General features: G+C 36.1%; 1 protein-coding gene across 4 annotated transcripts in view; it reads right to left on the bottom strand.

Moving 5' to 3' along the window:
* Window positions 1-564: 564 nt before the first annotated feature.
* The window catches only part of PLCB1 (phospholipase C beta 1), a 675,558-nt gene continuing 659,198 nt past the window's right edge, over window positions 565-16,924 (bottom strand). For all 4 annotated transcript variants that reach the window (XM_081034743.1, XM_081034741.1, XM_081034742.1 and 1 more), the window contains one exon: window positions 565-3,896. Coding sequence is in view for 2 of the 4 variants with exons in the window: in XM_081034741.1 (XP_080890867.1) it covers window positions 3,669-3,896 (228 nt within the window). In the remaining 2 variants the exon portion in view is untranslated. The remainder of the gene's footprint in view (window positions 3,897-16,924) is intronic.

Below are 16,924 nucleotides of genomic sequence, written 5' to 3'. Positions count from 1 at the left end.
CAGTAATGTGCAACGTAGCAATAGACAGCTAATACACTGCATTTGAGGTGCTTACAGACCATTCTCAAACATATATATATATAGATATATATACATATATATATATATATATATATTTAAATTAATATTGCAGATTCCTCTTTATTTTACAAGAAAACTTACATCAAGTACTCTCTCCGTTCTTGTCATTTCCACCATTTGCCAATAAAGCTTTGACTGTTTTGCCTTCCTTAGCTTTGGTCAAGGAAGGAAGGAAGGAAGGAGGGGGGGGGGAAGGAAGGAAGGGGGGTAGGAAGGAAGGAAGGGGGGAATGGAGAAAGGAAGGGAGGCTCTATCTGGAAGTGATAGGCAAATGCAGTGCCACTCCTGGATCGAGTACTGGAACGCAGGGTAACAGCATACTGTGCTCATTGGCACAGCATTGAAGCATCTCAAATTTCTGTACAAGCACAAGTGATGAGCATTCAGGTGAGCATTACATCCTTAAAAACGGGCATTAGAACGGCTCCCATCCTCTTGCCCATCAAAAGAAGGTTGGCCCTGACCCAAGCAATAACAGCTGTGTTGTGTTAAGAAATTTTATTGTTTCCTTTGGATTTGTGATGAAAGCACATAAAATTACAAGTGGAAGAAACATCATGCCACAAAATTGCATAGAATTATTACAAAAATGTGAATTATGCATTTTAAATAACTTGAGATAGAAGAACCAAAATATGTACATTTTAAGAGCTTCAAATACTTTGTCCTATCTTTTTTCTTCTGAAAAGGCAAAAGTCACAATGTCCACTCCATCACAAACAATATTTATACAGTGCACGAGCACAACATTAAATTCAAAGTAATGCAAGCAATGGCCCTTTCTTTCAGAATTATTTAATGACTGCTTATCCATTACTGGAGTATTAATTAATGTTCGGTGATCTTGAAATGTTAAAATGAAATGTTAAAAACCAAAAACACATGGCAAGTCATTAGAACTTTGAAAATTGGTTTACACGGCCAAAACCACGCTATTCTCAGTAGTGTAAAGGTATCAGAGGGGCACAATCTAATTTAATACACATCTCTATTCTCTATTACAGGAAAAACCACAGTACAGAATTCCACACATTCAACAGAGAACAAGGCAAATACATAAAGGCACAAAACTGCACATCATATAGACCCCTTTTCTTTATCTTAGTCTATTTCAAGTAATATTAATATTATTAAATGATGCTATCACTGTAGTAGTTTCAATGATGCAAAATGGACAGTGTTACACACTACCCCACAACCGCAGAAAGTGTCATTGTACAGATATAAAAATGTGATATGGCCAAATACAAACGTATTGTAAAATGACTAGAGTCACTAAGATAATGAAATCCAACCACCCAAACAGTTTTGTGTACGTAGAGGTTATTCAACCTTAGTCTATCTCTGGACTAAAATGTGATACAGTGTTCTGTAATAATCACCATTGTGTTTGGTTATCAATGCTATTGTTAGTTCATTCTTCTGCAATTTTAGACAGCCTGTAATTTTATTTATAAAAATGCAGCATTCGATTTTGACCATTCTTGCTTCCTTATGATTAATGCTTTTCTTTCAAAGTGCAAAAGTGGAATGATTTAGAAAAGATTTCTCTTTCAGTTGAAATTAAGTTTTATTAAGCATCTAATTAACACCCCAAATCCTTCAGATCGAAATGCTATCATCATCTCCAAAGAGAATGAGATTTTTTTCCCCTGGTGTCTTGCAAGGTGTGTTATTTTTTTTTTTTTCCTAATCAAACACTTAGTGTTTAAACTAGGCCTTCGTTTTGATAAAAACTTAACTGCGATCCTTAGTTATTGCTTAAAGTTAAATAAAATAATTTCCATAAAAATATTAAATTCTGGAAACACAATTTTCAAGACACACTGGATTTGTGTTTTAAACTGTTTTGCTAAGCTACAATCAGACAGGTTTATTTTAAATTAAAATAAAGCTGTGAGCATCTTGCTTCAGGGTTTCAACTTCAATGTTCTTTGTTGTACTCTCTAAACTATATTTTCCTCTATATAATTACTCTCTCTTACTTAAGACCATTCAATAATCTTTTTGATCGGTTTTACCATAATATAACTTTTTTCTTATGCTACCTCATGTAGAAACTCAACAAAAGGACAGTTACGTGAATTGAATGTACATAGTAAATATATAACAAAAGGTTCTTTTATGTTAGAATAAAATTGAAATCTCTCACTTAAAAATTATGGAAGATATTAATACATTTTCATATTTCTGTCTTATACATTTTTGTATATTTTGATTATTAAAACAAGCTTAAAATCCAGTTATTGGTCCTGTAAATATGTATCAAATTCATATTCTAAGTTCTAAATCTACTGCAACTTGCATCAACGACTGTGTCAATTGCTTCTTAGAATATCAATATAATTTATCCACAAAATATAGATGTTTGACCACTGTCTTCTCTATCCATTTTTCCATGAATTTGGTTTTGGGTTTTGAGGAAGAGTTTTGAGTCATTGCCAATTAAGAAACACACATCCATACTCAAATGAGTGTGTGTGTGTGTGTGTGTGTGTGCGCGTGTGTGTGTGTGTGTGTGTGTGTGTGTGTGTATCTGTGTGTATGGTGTATGTGTCTGTATTTATATGGCTGAGTGTGTACATATATACATGGAGATAATATATAGAATTTATATGTGGGTCTGTGTATTCTCTAGATAAATATTCAATCTTTATCTCTATATTAAAAATAAATGAACCATAAAAAATGTCAGACAGCAAAATAACCACTGGAACCTGTTTACTCTGATTGAATCTCTGCTCAACATACATCAGCTCAGCTATTTTTATTCAACTGAACAGACTCTTTGTAATTATTTATTCATTTCAGGCCAACAAACAATGAATACTCAGACTTTGAGTGCAAATAGTTAACTCTGACAGCCCACTGTCTAAAAGTGTGTGGCCAACTTGCTCATGCAACCAAATGTACTAGCCACATTGCTAAGTCTGAGAATAACTTCACTGGGCAAGGATACAATCAAGTGATTTTTTTTAAAGAAAGAAAACAAGCTTATTTGAATCACTGTGGTATCTGATAAAGCCATGTCAGTAACAAATACACTGATGCGTCTATGTTAAATAAATTAGCAGACTGCAAGCCTCCAGTGCTTGCAAAGCAAAGGATGAAACAATTTAATATGCATGTTAACTTGAAGATGTGCTAGTTGAGAGGCAGGTAGGGAAACAAGTGTTCAAAGTCGGCTGTTCAATAGTGATAAATAGTGATATGCATTTCTCAAACTATTTCTATTACTTTAAAATACTTTATACCAGAGCTTCAAATAAAACCGAGTTTGATTTTCTTCAAAGAAGAGACAGTCCTTCATTACATGGTCCATGGAGCCTGCTTTGAATTTACTACTGGAAAGAAAACAAAAACCCCATCCACAGACATGCACTCTCCACTAGTAGACCTACAGTAGTTTCCACACATGGAGCCTGGGCATGGGGATGTCTGCATGGGTCCTTTTGGAACTCTCCTTTTGGTGTGGATTTTAGGCTAAGGGAAGCTTCTCAGGAAGATGCTCTGGGCAGTGATCTTTGTAATAAGAGTCCAATGGAGCTTGAATGGCCATGCATGTTCTGAAGGCCTGGTGGGAACAATCACAGAGGAGTATCAAACTCTTTTCCTGCGTGGTCTCCTTCCAGCTCCTCACTGGAAGGAGGCCTGTGGTTCAGTTTTCCAGACTCGGAGGCCAGGGAGGAAGGAGCAGAACTGTGATCGCTGTCCTCGCTGATCTTCCCTTTCATGGCTTCCTGCACAAACTCCAAAATCTCCAGGGGCAGCCTTTTGAACTTGTCTTGGTACTCTTGCTCCAGCTCCACCTGCAGCTGGGAGACATCAAGAGCAGAGGGTGCTTTTATGTCATTTAGGTTTGTATAACCACCCGTGTAGAAACTTCTTGAAATATATGTACAAAGAGAGGAGGAACAAAGTGATTTTAATATCATCCCCTGGTTACCTATGAGAAGATGCAAAACAGTTTAGTTGGATATGTCATTTGTCCATAGCTGAAAGTCAAGTTTTCAGGTTTTATGTGGCAGAACAGGGCTGAAGACTTGCAATAATATAAATAAATATGTCCACACACACACACACACACACACACACGCACACACAAACACACACACACACACAGAGGTAGGTCTTTTAAAAAAGTTTACAGAAGTAATATGCAACAATCTGAAGTTCTTAAAAGTAGGGGTTGGAAGCTACTGATAGCTGGGAGTGCCTGAGTCAGCCATGAATCGAGGTGGGGAGAGAGAGAAAGCTGACTGGAGTGGACAGGGATCAAGGTATAAGCTTTATGAAGCGCGGCCTCACCCAGAGGCTGGAAGACAAGTTTCTAAGGAGGAGCTGGATGCATTATTACAAACCAAACATTCTCATGTAACCTACTTGAACTTCTATTTTGACTTCTTTTATCAACCTCTTTATTTTGATTCAGTTTTTTCGTTCTTATTTAGATTTGCCTCGTAAACTGCTGTAATTTCTTTGTAAACTGTCTTTTCTATATGTTTAATGCTTTGGAGAATTTACACACGTTCAGAAGTCACAGAACCCTTTCTTCAAATGCAGGCTTACATGGTGGCCCTCATCACAAAGCAAGTAAAGCCGGAGTCTTCAGACAAGTGGGCTGAGGGGTAGGGCCAGAGGTGGGTACTGCCTGCTGGGGAGCTCTGCTGTGCTGAGTTGATTCAAAACCCAGAAGTTTAAATAAAATTCCCTTTGCTGATTGAGTGGTAAGTGGGGAGTACAATCTTCGAAATGACATATGAGAATAAGTGTTTTTTCTCCCTATAGGAGCATTGAGGCAGCTTTTCTTAAAATATGAATTTAAAATCTTTAAAGGATTTCTTTTCATGCTTCTTAAACTTGAAGGTGCACCCAAATATCAACGGAAATATTGATATTTTATTCTGATTCAGGAGATCTGGGTGGGGCCCAAGGTCTTGCATTTCTCAGTGCCCCGGTGTGATGTCAATGCTGCAGGTCCCCTTGGGATACTAATCACTTTCTGTCCTGGTTGTACTCTGAGCTCCCAGTTTTACTCTTTGTTTTGACCCTGGCTATCTGTCCTTCATCTGTCCTTCAGTGCAGTCTCTGGCACTTGCTCTGAGCCCTGGACTATCTGCAATAGAGACACTGCTCAGGGCACCTGTCCCTTGGTCTTGACCGCCTTTCCTCACCCCATTCTCTGCCTGCAGCTTGAGAATATGCACTACTTCAACTCCTTTGCGCTCTTGCTTCTATGCCAGAGAGATTTTGCCAAATCTTAGTTATTTAATGCACATTTATAATTCCTTATTTGCAATTCTAAAATCCCCAAAGTTCTAAAATACAAACATTTTTGGTAAATGTTTGGCAAACTCACTGACATTAACTGATATAAGGCTATTTTTAATCCTTATGTCTGCCACTTCATGTGAATATCCAATGCACAGTCCTGTAGACATTAATTTGTGTGATTATGAGTGTGACGCAGGACTCCCTGGGGTATAATATCCATAGTATACGTATCATATTACCTTTCTACAATCAGAAAAGTGATGAATTCTGAAAAACAACAGGCCCCAAGAATGTCAGATAACGGATTGTGGATCTATTTGAATGATTTTTTTCCATATCAAAAAGTACCTGATAAAAATAGCTTAGCTTGAGTTTTAAAATTCACCTGTTCTCCCCAGATATAAAATGTGGGGTATTGATGACTACATTGTGCTGGCATATGAATTCTAAGCCGAAGAGGAAACACCCTATGAGAAGGATACCAGGGGTCCCTGATGGAGCAAAGCCACCATCACACACAGCCCCACCCTCAGTGTGGCGGACAGGCGAACCTCTGTAGCATCAGACACACTAAGACAATGACCAATTCTTTCCCAGGTGTCCCAACAATTTAGAAGGCGGTGGGGCTTTTACACCGTCACACTCTCTCACTCGAGTGAAATCTCAGCCTAGTGTTTGACAGTTTCTCTTTACTACCATCCAGACCTCATCATCAATTTGCCTCAATTTTAATTCAGCAACAGATGTAGTTAAAATGCTTATTTTCCAAAGAATGTAGGGAACGGGGAGAAAAGCAAGGGGCCCTGGGTTTGGGGAACAGCAGATTGCAGCTTTCATTTAGGAGGACTGGAGGACCTTCAGCTATAGATCTATTGTTCCTGACCTAGAAGTTAACTTCTTAGGTCATTGGCGGACAAGACCCCATGACGCTTGATCATACTATTTCATATATACATATGCCAAATGCCAAGTATTTTAACATTTTCTAATAATTTTTAATAATCTAATTTTAATAATTACAATTCTACACCCAGTTCTGATGTGTGGGTTTTACTCCCACACCACCAAGCAATTCTTTGCATCTCCAGCTGGGTGTTCTACAATTGAATTCAATTCTGGCACTATCTACCTGTAGATAGCATCAGATCCGACACGTTGAGAGTTCATTCCTCTCATCCCCACCCCATGTCAAATGCCAATCAAAGTCCAGGTTGTCACCTGTGCTTCTGACCTACTGGCTATAGCTTGGAGGTTCCAATGACCCCACCCCCACCCCACTGGGTTTGCTTAATTTGCTAGCGCGGTTCACAGAACTCAGAGAAAAGTTTCGCTTACTAGATTACTGGTTTATCATAAAAGGCTATAACTCAGGAATAGTCTGATGGAAGAGATGTGTAGGGCAAGGTATGGGAAAAAGATGCAGAGCTTTCATGGCCTCTCCGGCTGCACCAGTCTCCCCATTCTCCACATGTTCACCAACCAAGAATCTCTTCAAATCCCATCCTCCTGGGTTTTTATGGAGACTCCATTACATGTCATGATCAACATAACTCATTGACCACTGGCCATTGAACTCAATTTCCAGCCCTCTCCTCTCCCTGGAGGTTGGAGGTGGGAGACTGAAAGTTTCAACCCTCTAATCACGTGGTTGGTTCCTATGGCAATCAGCTCCCATCCTTAGGTGCTTTCCAAAAGTCACTTTATTTACATAAGATAAGACACCCTTATTGCCTCAGGACTTAGGAAATTATAAGGGTTTCAGGAGCTCTGTGCTGGGAACTGAGATTAAGACAAAATATATACTCCTTATTATAAATCACAACTTCACAATAGTAATAATTTAATTTAAATTCTTATTTTAAATAATTTTTAATAATTGACCCAGCTATGGCTAAATTATAACTTTAGTGGACTCTTCCTTTTATCATGGGTTAGTAATGGATGTTATTGTATTCTAAACTATTTTAATAAATTAAAATCTTTAATGTATTAACTAAGTTAAATTAATGTATATTAAATGTCATATATTGCACTCTATAAAAAAGCCATTAATTTATTCATGAATTAATTATAAAATATTTTTATTATTAAATTTCAAGTTAGAGCTTTTCTTTTTATTCATTTTTTATTTTTGTAAATGGAATACTAGCTCATTGTAAGAAAATATGGAAAGTATGCAAAGCAAAGTCTGGCTCTGTTCCCAAAAAGCCCATCTCTCAGGAGTCTAAGGCTATTTCAGTACAAGGGTTGCAAACTCAGATGCTGAGGGGGAAAAGGCAAGCCATGAAAATAAGAGAAACAGGCTCTGTGCAAGGAAGTCCGAGTGGTGGGGAGGACATGTTCTGTCTAAAGGACGTTCCTGAAACTCGCTCTAGCTGATACTTGACAGATTTTTGTTTTTCAAGAGAAGTGAGAAATCCAAATTTTCGTGTAAGATCTCCTGAGCTTTTAAATTGTTGGCAATCAATTCAATCCACACTCATGAGTCCTACTGGGCTTGTGGAGAGTGTCCAACTTCTATCCTAGCAGATTTAAATCTGGTTTACATCAGAGGACTCAAGAGATTGGGTCCAACCAGGGAATTTCAGCTTGGATTCCTCCTAATTTTCCCTCCCCACAATCCTGAACTTTAGATGGTCCTCCACTGGATACCAGGGATTGCTCTTGATCATCCAGTTGCTGGGATTCAGGGAAATCTCATTTAATTGTCATATTCTGGTTCATGTACTCAAAATCATGTTGAGTTTCTACTCTGGGCAACTTAAGCTGTAATTTTTGTGGGAATGGTAGATAGATGGCACAAATGACAGCCGTTCTTCCCACCCCCTCCTTGTAATCACACCTTTGCAGTTCCTCCTATCAAAGAGTGGAACGTATTTTTCATCTTGAATCTGGGAAGGACTTGTGATTTGCTTTGTTCAGTACAATGTGCCAGAGTGACAGTATGCAGTTGGTGAGCCTAGACTTCAAAAGGCCCTGTGTGCTTCTGCACTCTGTGTTGAAAGCTTACTTGGGCATCATGTGAAGCAGTGGCCTGCTGGAGGAGACATATGACCCACTTATACCTCTCTCTATCACCTCAACTGACTATCAGACATGAAAGTGAAGCTATTATAAACCAGCCAGCCCCTAGCTGACCCACCAGCTAAACACAGGTTGGTGGTAGGCTACTGAGATCTGCTGAGCCTGGCCAAGACTAGACGACTCATGAGCTTAAAAATGCTTATTGTTTTATGCCACTGAGTTTTGTGGTTGTTGGGCAGCAGTATTGCGGCAATAACTCACTGATATAATGGAAGAATTCAAAGGCATGCCATACATGGTCTGGCTTCATAAAGCACTCATAATTTAATTCAGCAGGCCCCATCTTTTCATTGCTGTGGCCTCAAAACACATTCTAGAGGGAAAAAAATCACCATAGGACAAATAGATCTTTATGAGAAATTTGATTTTGTAGGATAAGCCTTAGAGCTTTTCTAAATTAGCACACATGAGCTTTCTTGATCTTAAGTTTATAAGGTATATTTTTAGAAAATGGACAAAAAAGAGGGAGGAACAGGGTCAAATTTAATCTCTAATTTTAAGTCAGATTGTTATATTATACTCAGGTATTATTAAATAAGAGCATTGCTAGAGTTTGTTTTATTCCAGGCTGAGTTCTCCAATTTGAAGAGCGAGACTCAATTTCTAAATTTCTTAGTTAACTAGATTTTCAGAAGATGTTGCTACTCATCACTTCTGTGAACTCTGTTAGATAAAAAAGGAAACGCAATACACTCAAGTTCAAATGTGTTCGGCCCTCCCTGATTGTATTGTCAAAGATATTTGCACTTGGGATGGTATTCTGTCTCTGACATTTTTTACAACTACCTTAAGAAATAAAGCAAGGATTTTATTTAGTTAAGCAAGATGTATAAATACACGTGACAATGAAGGAGAAAGCAGTTACTAATGAAGGTTAGTTTACAAACAGAAAAAAAAGAACACTTCAGTATAATGTAAATGTGACATAAATACAAAAAAAGGCAAGCTATTGAGTTATAAAGAGATATAATCAAAACCACTTTTCTAAGGAAACAAATTGAAACCAGGGACTGACTAATAAGCTACAGTGAAATAACAAAGACAAAACTACTGAAACTTTAAACAACAAAAAAAAAGAAATGTTACGGAGAATGCACAGACAGATATTTAAGAAGTTTTTCATAATTTCACCTCAGGTCCAACTCAAGTCATTTTACCCAATGAAATGTATTGGAAACCTTAATATAAAACAAAAAACAATAAAAATCTTCAAAGAAAACCTAGGTAAATAATTGTATAACCATGGGGTACAGAGACCTTCTTAAGCGAGACAGAAAAAATGTAAGCTACAAAGGAAAATTTTATTAGGTATATTTATCTAAATGAAAATAATCTTTTTTAGTTAAAAATTGGGCAAAACCCAAGCAATTCATAGGAGAAGAAACACAAATATCTAATATACTCATATATATGAGAAAATACTCTCATTAAAGATCAGGGACATGAATAGCACAACACCTTGTTAGAGACATTATATGGGTAAATATATATATATATATATATTTTTTTTTTAAGAGAAATAACATCTGGTGGGAAACTGACATTTTCAAACATTAGGCAATAATCTGATAATGTCTATATGAAGGACAATGCACACACTCAAAAACAAAACAAAATAAAAGCAACAATAACAAAACCCCTGAAAATGACCTTAATTAAGTTTAATCTTATGTCACATATGCATTAGCATTGTCTATCACTATATATTTTTGGTGAATCATTTAAAAATAAATTTCAGAGATCATGACATTTTCTCCATAGATATTGCACCAAACGTCTTACAAATAAGGACATTTTCCTATATCATGGCAATATATTAATGATTTTAAGGAAATTAATAATAATTCCTTAGTTTTTATCTAATACCCATCCATGTTCAAATTTCCCCAATATTACCCCTTCCCCAATTTTTCTAGCTTATCTTTCTGACCACAAGTTAAAGTTCATGTATTGCATTTGATTCTTGTGTCTTTCTCATGTTTCCCACTTGAGTTATTTTTTGCTTTCCGTTCTTTTATGACTTGGATTTTTGAAGAATCCTGTTCAATTTTCTTATAGAATGCCCACATTCTGAATTTGTCTGATGATTTCCTTAAGGAGTCATTTAAGTTAGTCCTGGAAACCCTGCATATCTTATAGACTAGAAGTTAAACCTGTGGGCTCGATTAGATGGAGGTTAAACATTTGTTGGAGCAAGAATAATCAATAGGTATTCTTTTATAGCTCATATTGCAACACATTGGTGGGCACAGTGTCAGGTGTCACATTATCAGTGATTGTAAGTTTGATCAGTTGGCTAAAAGTGGTAAATATCAGACCTCATTTTTTGTCAAATATTTTTCCTTTTGCAATTAAATTATTCTGTAGGGTGAAACTCTGGATCCACCTAAATTTTCCTTAGTACATTTTCATGAAATTGATGATTCTTGCCTATCTTATTGGGGGTAAATGGTAATTTTCTAATTCTTTCTTACAGCTCGTATTTTTCTGTAAGAAAGAGCTTTTGCTCATCATGTGGAGATGAACTAGCGTTCCTCCTAAAAAGGCAGGATAAGCATTTAATTTTTTTCCTTTAGTTACAAAGTTTCTGAGTAAGGAGTTGGGGCAATAATCATTTCAAAAGATGGTAAATTAGTTTTCTTCTTCTTTTCTCTCTCTCTGAAAATAACTATGGACAATACATTTTAATTTTAATTTATTTTTTTAAATCAGTTACAGCCATTATTTATTTATTTATTTATTGAGGTCAAATTCTTCCACCTTTGGTCAATGGAAGTCCTTTCAAGACAAACTTATGGGCCCTTTTGACATGTCCCTATTAGTTTTTGAGCACTTGCTTTTCTAGGTAAAACAAGATAACCTCAGATACCTCTTGCACTTTCTCTGCCTCAGACCTGGAATCAGTCATTTTTCCAAAGAGCCTTTAGTAGGGAAGGCATTCATAAATCAATCTCTGGGTGCTAAAAGTGCTCACTGCTGCCAGACTTTCATTGCATTTAGGCCGTCTCGGTGGATAGTTATGGCACATATTTTGAAAAACCATTAGTATATATTGATATTTCAAATTTAAATGTCACAGTATAGATTTTTGTTCTTAACTATTTTGATTTTATATTTGTATATCTTTTGTGTTTGCAATTAATTTTGTATATTTTACTTATTTGCTTATTTGCTTTACATTGCAATATACAGAAGTAGTGTCAAAGTTATAACCTATCAATAAATAACCATGTGAAATTTAAGACTTTTTTGAGATTTTTTTTTTCCACAGAATATATTCCACTAAGGATCCACCATAATATTACTCTGCTAAAATTCACTTGAAATAATTATACTCTGCATAATTATGTTACCTTTGATATGTACACATAGGGTCATTTATTTCAGTTTGTTTTCTCATTTAAAAATTTATATTGGGCCGGCCCTGTGGCTCAGGCGGTTAGAGCTCCATGCTCCTAGCTCCAAAGGCTGCCGGTTCGATTCCCACATGGGCCAGTGGGCTCTCAACACACACACACACACACACACACAAAGGCAAAAAAAAAAAGTAAAAAAAAAATTTATATTGTTTCACTTTGTTTTCCTTTCTCTGGGAAAAATTTATATATTTCACTTTTTCTTTCTTTCTTTGTTGTATTTTAAAAAATTTAATTCCTCACAGTCTTTAAACTCTTTAAAAATATATCTGGCTTTTGGGAAATGGAAATGGTAATTGGATACTGTGATTATCTTGCTCAAAATATTTTGAAATTTACTGCTAAAGATTAAGAAAATAATAACAAGCAAACAAGCAAAGTAACAACAAAAACATCAATAAGACAGCGTTTCTGTAAAATAAAATATAAGGCTTCCATTTAAAGAAATATAATGGAGCCACTAAATGTAAACCAAAAATGACTATAAAAACAGAGGAAAATGATTATATTACTATGATAAATTAAGAAAGTCTACACACAGTTGTGTATGTACTGTGATTATAACTACGACAATATTTTCTAAGAATACAAAATTACTTCAAAAGGAAATACTATAATACAAACTGTGTCGGGATTATGAGTATTTTTATTTTTTCTATTTTTCATTTTGATAGTAATGTGATTATTGGCAATGTAATTACTTTATTTTTAGCATAAAAATAGTATTCTAAAATAAAAATAAAATGTATTATATTTTAAAAAATACAAAATGCTGAATGTAGGATAGAGTGACCAGGAAAATTTTATGAGGAATTATTGCAGGGATTATGGTATTTTAACTTCTACATCATCAGTTAGCTAAGAGGTTATTAAAAACAATGGGAAAAGCATTAAGAGTTACATATATAGAATGGGTGGCTGAGCAATCTTGTAAACCCTCATCTTATTTTTAGAATAATCTCATGAATTTTTACTTCAACCAAGAACAGAAATAACAGGGTCATATAAAAACTACAGAGTGAGGTCAGTCAGGTTATTAGAGGATTGTTGGAAAATAGCATGTGGGAAAATAGGACTACATTATATATCCCAACCATTCCAGTTTTTGTTTGTTTGTTTGCTTTCTGAATTTCCTTAGAATAAATTGCAATGAGAGTTTAAGTCAAATGTCTGAATGGGTGGGAAATTGTTCTACTCCAAACGCAGGGACATGCTGAACGAGACAGAACACATACATCTATTAAAATTTATAACTGAGTTTTGATATGAGAAAAGGAAATCCCTATGTCACAGGAATAACAAAAGAATGCAAAGCTTAAAGGCCCATGTATGGCAGAGTACCTTCTCCATTTTGGGGAGCTGGGTTTTAATGTTCTGAGAGCATGGGAAATGGGCCTAAGAATTTTGGGTATTGGAATGCTGAAACTGAAGTCCTTGCACAAAGCCAGGAGTCGCCACCCTCAGCACAGGGATGAGGAAATCATAAACCATAATCTCGAAGACAAGGCGAAGACGCTAGTGATTCATGGGGCCCTATTGGAGGAAAAAAGCAACAAGGAATCGAAACCCAAACCAACACCACGGATGAGTGCAAATTCACATTATCCCTGTGAATGGGTATCCAATGCCAATAAACCGAAGCAAACACTGTTCAAAAACTGAAAAACCTCTGGAGTCCCAGCAGAGGCACAGATAATTTAGACTGTTTGGATTGTCTCCTACCCAAGGCCGGAGTGATCCCCTATAGATAAACGATTCCCACTGAACATGAACTCAAAGCTTAAAATTACAAACCACTCGAATAAAACGCAGCATTTGTTCAACCTTGTAATTCAAGGTGGCCACTGGCACCTGAAATATAAAGAAAATGAGTAAAATGGTGTTCTGTGTATTTCTAGGGCAAAATGAAAAAATACTTCAAACCTAAACAGAAATAATTTGGACAGTTCACACCAATATAAAAGAATAGTTAATTTGCAATAGGTGTAAATTCCTGAGACTTTTAATCAAGTGCTAAAGTATGGTGTATGTTTATATTTTTGGCGGAGTTTTCCTAAATAAATATATTTGTTTGAAAATGATATTAAAATTAATTTTCATTTTTTGAATAAATACCAACTAGACTGTTGCAAAAGCCTAGGAAGGCAATCACAAATTAAACTGCTGCCATAGGTTTATATAAGTGGATAATTCATTGAGGGATAGGTAAGATTCTCTTTCCACAAAGGGTGCTTCCATTTTACCAAATATGACCTTGGGTAGCTTATTTAACCCCTTGGAATTTAAACCATCTCATATAAAATGGGAATAACAATGTTAGTTACCACAGGTTGTTGTTAAAAGATTTAAATGAGATCATGTATGTTAAGTGATTAACATATTGTGCTTGCTTATTAATTAATTTTGTATAACTTTATTTCTAAAGAGAGGAAACAAAAAAGAACTTGCAGCTGAAAACATTGGGAACCCTGTCTACCATGTTTCCCTGAAAATAAGACCTAGCCGGACAATCAGCTCTAATGCATCTTTTGGAGCAAAAATTAATATAAGACCCAATCTTATTTTACTATAATATAAGACCAGGTATTAATATAATATAATATAATATAATATAATATAATATAATATAATACCGGGTCTTATATTAATTTTTGCTGCAAAAGACATATTACAGCTGATTGTCCAGCTAGGTCTTATTTTCAGGGAAACACAGTAATATAAGGACTTTGTTCTTTCCAATTATATCATTTGAATCGTTATGTGGTCAATACAATACAATTATGGTATTTGTTAGATTTCTCTTCTTGGGATGTGCTGGATTATTGTTGATTTTGAAGCATTTCTCAACAAATATCTTTGAATATTATCTGATGATGGAAGGCCCTTTGGTGCTGTGGAGAATAAAAAACTTAGAATCCTTCCAGGGTAACAAATGATGTGCTTTTTAAATTTTATTTCAAGTCAAAGCCAAATGCATTCTGACATAGTTCTTATGTGTAAACTTCTCTATAATTCATATACACCATGAAACTACCTACAGGAGAAATTTGCTCTTAATACAGCAAAGAACATAGATTCCTGTGACTTTTTCCCCATCCTCCATCCTCATCCCTTCTCCACTGTCCTTTCCTCAGCATACCTCTCTTGAAATGCTTCAATTTCCTAACTTAACCCATAATTTAAACCTACTCTCATTTTTTAAAAGGATTTCAAAATGTCTTTTGTAATCATCTTACAGGCATCTAGAGATTAGTGTAGAAACCTTTGAAAGGGACTTTAGCAATTATATACTCAACCCCTCTAGGAGTTAGTAGTATTGGAGAGAGATTTTAGAAATTATATAGTCAAACCTTTTCTTTTTACTTAGTATAAAACTGTGGCCAAAAGAAATTAAGTGGTATTCTCAAAGATACAGCTTATTAATAGCAAAACTAGGCCCAGAACCTAGCTAATTCTCCTCTGCAATAGATTGACTGAATTAATGGCCCCAATACTTTACCTCTCTCTGTATCCATAGTCTGTGCCTTACGACTTTAAGTCTATCTCTTTACCTCTTGAGTATGAGGTAGTCATGTGACTTGTTCTGGCCAATAGGATATTAGTAGACATGCCCAAGCAGAGGCTTGAAAAAGCACCTGTGCATTTTAGCTTTCACTTCTGTTGTTCTGCCATGGTCAAGGGAACATGCTTAGACTAGTCTGGTAGAGGACAAGACACATGGGACAGAGCTGAGCTACACCAATCATCCCAGTCACATAGCCTAAATCATCAAAGATCAATCAGCAGCTGGATGGCATCCAGAGACGTAAGCCAGTCCAGCTGAGATTAGTATGGTCCTCTACTTGACCTATCATTAACCACAGATAAGTGAACAAGTTCACCTAAGATCAGCTACACTCACCCCAGATCACCTGAACACTGCAAACTGGTGAACTCAATAAATATTAATGCCTGCCAGTGAAGTTTTATTTGTTACACAGTGTTATCGTAGTATTTCTCCCATGACTCCCATAATTTCTCTCAAAAGCGTGTATGAAATTCTATGGCCTTGACATGGAATGAATTGTCCGCCATGTCCCAGGAGCCAGACTCTTGCTGCATTATATATAGAACCATTCAGCATCTAAAAGCAAATTACACTATAATGTTAGGTAATAATTATGCCACTTGGTAAGCCACTTCATCTCAGCTAAAGTGTGTGTTCCAGGCCTTGAAATTTTTGTGTCAGCACTTAAGTCCTCTCCTCTTATAGGTGTCTGCCTAGGAGTTTTCTAATTTTAGATGGGTGCTTTCTGTAGGAAAACTCAGCTGGGGCTTATCCTAGCTGGGAATAAAAATGATTGTGAATGAAGAAAACAACTTTGACTTTATCAAAATGATTAATCATAGTCCAGAGACACCGTGTTAAACTGAAAGTTACTATTGTATGTGAAATACCAAAAGATGGTTTAAATCTTTAAACACCTGTGCTCTGGGCTAAGGAAGCTAAGAGATTTGTTTTGCAACATCCAGTGAACACACATTCAGCACATTATTAACCATCATTCTTTAAATAAGGAAACGGAAGACTCCCACTCAAGTGGTTTAGTACAGAATCAATATCTGGCCACCAAACTCTTGCCTCCCAATCCAGACCTGTGTCCCCACCACTCCTGACAAACCCCTCACTCTGTAAAAACAAGATCTGTGAAGATCACAGTATTCCACTATTCTTCTGTGTTTTGAGAGAAGAATAAGAAATAACACTGGTATATTTTTCTTGCATGTCTAGGATTTCAAATTTGCTTTCACAAAGTAATTGGGAGTATCTTTTACTGAAAGTGATGCTGAGATGGTGTTCCATGGCATGGGGTCTTGCTGATATGCTGCCCTGTTTAATAATGGAGCAGGGCTCATGGAAAACAATGACTCATGCAGGTGCAATCAGCCTGGTTTGTTTCTAAGTTCACAGGCTTTTCTATTTGTGTCTGTCACGCTTGGAAGACACTGGCTTTTTACTATCCCCTACATCATTCTTAGCATCTGTTTATTTGGTCAGCTGGCTGTTTTCCTGTTTGCCATTAAATGCA

Source organism: Rhinolophus hipposideros (genome assembly GCF_964194185.1).
Source record: "Rhinolophus hipposideros genome assembly, chromosome: 22".
NCBI lineage: Eukaryota > Metazoa > Chordata > Mammalia > Chiroptera > Rhinolophidae > Rhinolophus > Rhinolophus hipposideros.
The sequence above is the reverse complement of the archived record's forward strand: the minus strand, read 5'-3'. Positions and strand labels throughout refer to the sequence as shown.